The 6,428-nt window shown below is 43.2% G+C and overlaps 1 protein-coding gene across 1 annotated transcript; it reads left to right on the plus strand.

Annotated features, from left to right (window-relative positions):
* Window positions 1–865: 865 nt before the first annotated feature.
* On the plus strand, window positions 866–1,612 carry LOC137984382 (uncharacterized). The gene has a single exon (XM_068831563.1). It carries the CDS (start codon window positions 866–868, stop codon window positions 1,610–1,612), a length of 747 nt encoding a protein of 248 aa, XP_068687664.1.
* The last annotated feature ends 4,816 nt before the right edge of the window (window positions 1,613–6,428 follow it).

Below are 6,428 nucleotides of genomic sequence, written 5' to 3' on the forward strand. Positions count from 1 at the left end.
CATGTTTTGCCATGTATATCCATGTATACCCATGTTTATCCATGCATACCCATGTTTATCCATGCATACCCATGCATATCCATGTTTACCCATGTATATCTAAGTACAGCCGTGTATAGCCGTGTGCAACAGTGTGTATCCATGTATAGCCATGTATCATATGGATATGTATTCATGGATAACCATGTACAACCATGTTTATCCATGTATAGCTGTGTAGTATCATATATGTCCATATATTTCCATTTAAAACCATGTATTTTCATGCTGTCCTTGTATATCTATTTATAACCATATATATCTATGTATAGCCTCTTATTATCATATATATCATATATATGCATGTACACCCAAGTACATCTATGTATAGACGTGTATTACCCTGCATATAACCATAATTTCCTTTCTACAGGGACGACCATTTGGAATGCGCTGCTAGACCAGCTAAATCAATTGCCTTCTATAAATGGTTTAAGAAAGCAAATAAAATCTTTCACGTTTGCATAGGCAAAAACTGATTAAATTAAGCAATTTTTGTAAAAAGTATGTTAAGGTCATTGATTTTTAAACTTAGGTATTGTAATGTATTGATAACCTTTTAACCGGAAATAACTCTAGTTTTCATACCGGAAGTTTACAGAAATCGCGGGCTTACTTAGACCCATGGGAAATGGGAAACTATGCTCTTTTATGTGCCATGCGAGTGAAGTAAAGTTTACTGTTGTGTTTAGTTTAATCTGTGTGATTCGTTGGCCATCGATACGCAATCTTTACATTGGCGACGAGGATTCGATTCGTTTTGTGAGGTCGGGGATATTTTGGGCGTCATTTGCGTAGAGGATCTGAGTATTTTGTCAGGAGGATAATGACAAGCAGTGCACCTTCGACTTCGAGTACACCTTCGACAACACAAACACAGCCAGTTACCGCGTTTGTTCCTCTTCTTGATGTGGCCAGTCTTCCTCCCTTCAACCCGAAGGAAGACCCGAACACTCTCGCCGTTCGTTGGAAGTTGTGGAAGCGCTCATTTAATTTGTATTTGGTGGCTAAAGGGATAACGAAGGATGAACAGAAAACCGCGTTGCTGTTACATACCGGAGGATTGAACTTGCAGGAACTCTACTACACGTTAGTGCCCGGAACGGATATCGTATCTTTCGATGAGAGTATGGTGTTGCTGGATGGTTTTTTTTCGCCCCAGTTGAATGTTCCGTTCGAAAGGCATCAGTTTAGGCAAATGGAGCAAACTTCGGGTGAGTCGGTTGATCAGTTCGTTTGTCGGCTGCGACAGAAAGCGATCACCTGCGAGTTTGAAAAAGTTGATGAAGCGATAAGGGATCAGCTTATTGAGAGGTGCAGGGACTCCAGACTCCGCCGTAAGTTCCTGGAAAAATCAAACGCAACCCTGAAGGATTTGCAAGACCTAGCTCGTGTACATGAGGCAGTAAATATGCAGGTCAAGGCCATGGATCAGTTAAGCTTGTCAGGCCAGGTGAATGCTGTCTCGTTCGGCAGACCTCAAAATACGGGGAAAGGTAAAGAGACCGCTCAAGGCAGAGGTAGAGGAAATAAGCTGGTAAACATTCTGGTGGTTGTCATGGTGCAAAGGTGATGAGATGTTTCCGTTGTAATTACAGTGACCACATCGCACGTGATCGGAATTGTCCAGCTCGCAACCAAAAGTGTAATTCGTGTGGGGAGGTTGGGCATTTTGCTATTTGTTGCAAAACGAAGGAACGCAAAGCTCCTTCTCAAGATTCTGAAAAAAGGAAAGCCTCCAGGGGCAGAGCATATCAAGTGTCAGAAAATTCAGCTACTGGTGCCCAAAATTACTATGCGTTTGCAGTGGGAGCTGGTGAGTTTGTAGGTGGTAGCGAAGTTGATTTGAAGGTTGGAGGAGTTGTGTTACGTGCAGTACTTATTGATTCTGGCGCTTCGTGCAATGTGATTGACCAGACAACCTGGGAAGCGATGAAGAAAGAGAATGTACAGTGTGATTCCAAGAAATCAAGCAAAAAGTTGTTTGCCTATGGTCAAAAGGAGCCTATTGAAGTGATTGGAACATTTGTGTCTGAAATTGTATGCGGGGCCAATGGCAAGTCGTGTGTTGATGAATTCACAGTTGTTAAGGGTCCAGGCCGATCTCTACTGGGAAAGAACACAGCGGAGAAATTGGAAGTGTTGAGGGTTGGTCCCATGAAAGAAGAAATATGTTCGTTAATGACAGAGGGCAATGGTGCTGATATTCGTGAGAAGTACGCAGAAGTTTTCACAGGAGTTGGGAAGCTGAGGGATTTCCAGCTGAAGCTTCATGTAAGAGATGATGTCACACCTGTCGCACAACCGGTAAGGAGGCTACCATTTGGACTGAGAAGCAAGGTTGACGAGAAGTTGGACGAGTTGTTAGCCAAGGACATCATCGAAGAGGTGTCACACAAACCTACTGAATGGGTGTCGCCATTGGTTGTGGTCCCAAAGGCAGACGGTGATATCCGGATTTGTGTGGACATGCGCAGGGCGAATATGGCAATAGAGAGGGAGAGACACCCCATCCCCACGCTTGAGGAAGTGTTATATGATCTTAACGGTTCAACTGTGTTCTCAAAACTTGATCTGAAATGGGGTTTTCATCAAGTGGAACTGGATGAAAAATCGCGCGATATTACAACATTTGTTACACACCGTGGCTTGTACCGATACAAACGTTTGATGTTTGGAATAACATCAGCGCCCGAAAAGTACCAGAAAATAGTTGCTGATGTTTTGCAGGGGTGTAAGGGTGTGGCTAACTTGGCAGATGATCTCATTGTACATGGTTGTGGTATTGAAGAGCACGACAGGAATTTGCATACTGTTTTAAAGCGGTTGGGAGAAAAAGGATTAACTCTGAATGGAACGAAATGTCAGTTTCGCCTTCCCAAGCTAACCTTTTACGGTCATGATCTGAGCAGCCAAGGTGTTACGCCCAGTGAAGAGAAAGTAGCTGCCATTATGAATGCAAGTCCTCCGAAAGATGCTGCAGAGGTCAGATCATTCGTTCAGCTGGTGCAGTATTCTGCAAAATTTCTCCCCAACTTCGCGCAAGAAGCAGAGCCGCTTAGGAGTCTCCTGAGGAAGAATGAGCCTTTCGTTTGGGGTGAAGCACAGGAAAGGTCGTTTCAGAAGCTAAAAGAGCTTGCTGCAGGGGCCAGCACACTTGCATACTTCAGAGGGGACTGCAATACACGAATCATTGCCGATGCAGGTCCACACGGTTTGGGTGCGGTGTTGACTCAACTTCAAGATGGGGAGTGGCGAGCAATCTCGTATGCATCCAGGAACCTCACTGAAGTAGAGCGAAGGTACAGCCAGACGGAAAAAGAGGCATTAGCCCTGGTATGGGCCTGTGAAAGGTTTAACATTTATGTATACGGACGCCAGTTTGAACTAGAAACCGACCACAAACCGCTTGAGTGCATTTTTGGCAGGCTCTCTAAACCATCGGCGCGTATAGAACGATGGGTTCTAAGGTTACAGGGTTACGATTACAAGGTCGTTTACCGTCCCGGAAAAGCAAACATTGCCGACGCACTTTCGAGGCTTAATCAAGTCAACCCCAAAGACACAAGCGGAGAGGAGATTGACTTTGTTATGGCAGTCGCTCAAGGAAGCCTACCAGTGGCACTCTCGGCTAAACAAGTGGAAGAAGTGTCTGAGAGCGATCCAGAGATGGTTAGCCTGAGACAGTACATTTTAAGTGGGGACTGGTCTCAATGTAGGATGTCTGCGTATTTGTGTGTCAGGAACGAGCTATGCGTGTTAGGAAAACTTGTCTTACGTGGCACTCGAATTGTCATACCGGAGGCTCTAAGGGGAGAGGTCCTACGTCTTGCTCATGAGGGTCACCAGGGCATCGTAAAGATGAAGGCACGCCTCAGAACAAAGGTCTGGTGGCCAAAAATGGACTTAGACGCCGAACGAGTCTGCAAGTCTTGTCATGGATGTCAGGTTGTAGGGGAGTTACAGCCTCCAGAGCCAATGAAAAGAGTGGAACCACCTACCGGTCCTTGGCAGGATATAGCCATAGACTTGATGGGTCCTCTTCCGACGGGAGAAAGTTTGTTGGTAGTCGTGGACTATTTCAGCAGATTCTATGAGGTGGAAATCATGAGGTCGACCACGTCCAAGAAAGTGGTAGATGTACTGGCACAGATATTTTCAAGATATGGATATCCTTTTACTCTCAAGTCCGACAATGGTCCTCAGTTTTGCTGCGAGGAGTTTAAGACGTTCCTCTCAGACCACGGAATAGAACACCGGACATCTCCTCCGCTGTGGCCGCAGGCCAATGGGCACGTCGAGAGACAGAATAGAACGCTTCTAAAGGCTTTGAAAGTGGCTCACGTTGAAGGAAAAGAGTGGCGGGGAGAACTTAATAAGTTTCTGCTCGCGTACAGGAGCACACCACAAGTAAGCACAGGAGTTACTCCTGCTTTCCTCATGTTCGGTAGAGAATTGAAAACTAAATTTCCAGAGCTGAAGAGAGCTAATAACCTGTTGAATGAGGGTGTAAGAGACAATGACTGGAATCACAAGTTGATCCACAAGGCATATGCTGATAACAGACGAGGTGCTGTAGAAAATCCTGTGATGCCTGGAGACCAAGTTTTACTAAAGAACACGAAAACGTCTGGTAAGCTTGAAGCAAATTTTGAGAGTGAACCATACACAGTGCAAACTAAGGAAGGCCGTGAGGTGACTGTTCGGTCGAAAAAGGGCGTGGAATACAGGCGGAACAGTTCTTTTGTTAAACGTTACAACCCACCAGAGGATACACAGGAGTTAACAGAAAATGTAAGTGAAAAGGCTGTTAGCTCAGCAGTTGGAGAGGCTGTAAGCCCAGCGGTTGCCCCAAGTACCTTGGAAGAAAGTACAGTAACATCACGACCCAGCCGGACAATCAGAATGCCGGAGAAATACAAGGATTATGTACTCTATCAAGTAGACTCTGTTGACGCATTGAACCTGTGTTGAACTTTGGTAGACTTCGTTTAAGTTTAAGGATTAGTAGAACTGGACAGTATCCTTCTAGTTGCGCAGTCCATGTGGAGCGGTTTTTCGTACTATGTGTTTTGTTGACATTTTCCTTTCACTATATTCTGTTTCCAAAGAAAGGAAGGGATGTAATGTATTGATAACCTTTTAACCGGAAATAACTCTAGTTTTCATACCGGAAGTTTACAGAAATCGCGGGCTTACTTAGACCCATGGGAAATGGGAAACTATGCTCTTTTATGTGCCATGCGAGTGAAGTAAAGTTTACTGTTGTGTTTAGTTTAATCTGTGTGATTCGTTGGCCATCGATACGCAATCTTTACAGGTATCTTTGTATATTATACACGGCTTTTAGGTAGAACAGATTTTCTATGTAAAATACGTATGTAAATTTGGTGAAATTACCGTGTTTAACTAACGTTCTCCTATCCTATCTATCTATCTATCTATCTATCTATCTATTTATCTATATCTGATATACTTAACCATGAGATCTTGATAAAGAAATTAGAATACTTTGGCTTTGATCACTCAGCAGTTGCCATTTTCCATTCGTATTTGTCAAATCGCAAGCAACAGTTTAGTGTGAATGGAACATCTTCTAATCTTCTAGATATTTCGTGTGGCGTATCACAAGGCTCAATATTACGACCCCCTTTTTTTTAATGTATATAAATATTTCTTCGGCGAAATGTGACGCGTGAGTATTTTTCCAAAATAAGCAATAAACACAAGCACAAAGTTAACAAGTAAATAAAAGTTTGGGAATGACTGTATTTTCTCCTGTAAACTTTATAGGGAGCTTGAAACTTTACCAACATTTGCCCAAGGACAACAACTAATAACGTCTTATTAAGCATGTCGAAAGCATTTATAATGTCGGAAACAGGATAATTGGTATTGATTAAGGTAATGTTTATGTAATGATAATGATATATCTGCCCGGAAATCGAGCGTATCTATCTGTCTGCTTCAATTATTAAGTTTGTTCCTCTTTTGTCCCGAAGATCTTTATAGCCAATAGCCAATCAGTTTACGTTTGATCAATGTATGTCTATAAGATAAGAAAACAATGGGTTGTAGTTTAGTCAGTCAGAGACATGAACTTATGGTGTACGCCATCGGAGAAATTGTAAAACAATCGAGGAAAGCGACAGTGTGGGTTCCTTACTTATTCCCCATAACAAAAACCTAAGTTTTCGGGTGCTTAGTATAATTGCTTTTAAACCAAAACGGTTATCGACACTGGGCATCAGCTTTGACCATAGATCGTGGGCATTTAAGCCCTTGCTTACCCCCACCCCCCTCCTCCTCAACAAGATTCAAGATTCAAGAGTTGAAGCCAGATCGCGAGCCCAAAAAAATATTCCAAGAAGAAATTTATTATGTTCACC

This window comes from Montipora foliosa, chromosome 14 (genome assembly GCF_036669935.1).
Source record: "Montipora foliosa isolate CH-2021 chromosome 14, ASM3666993v2, whole genome shotgun sequence".
NCBI lineage: Eukaryota > Metazoa > Cnidaria > Anthozoa > Scleractinia > Acroporidae > Montipora > Montipora foliosa.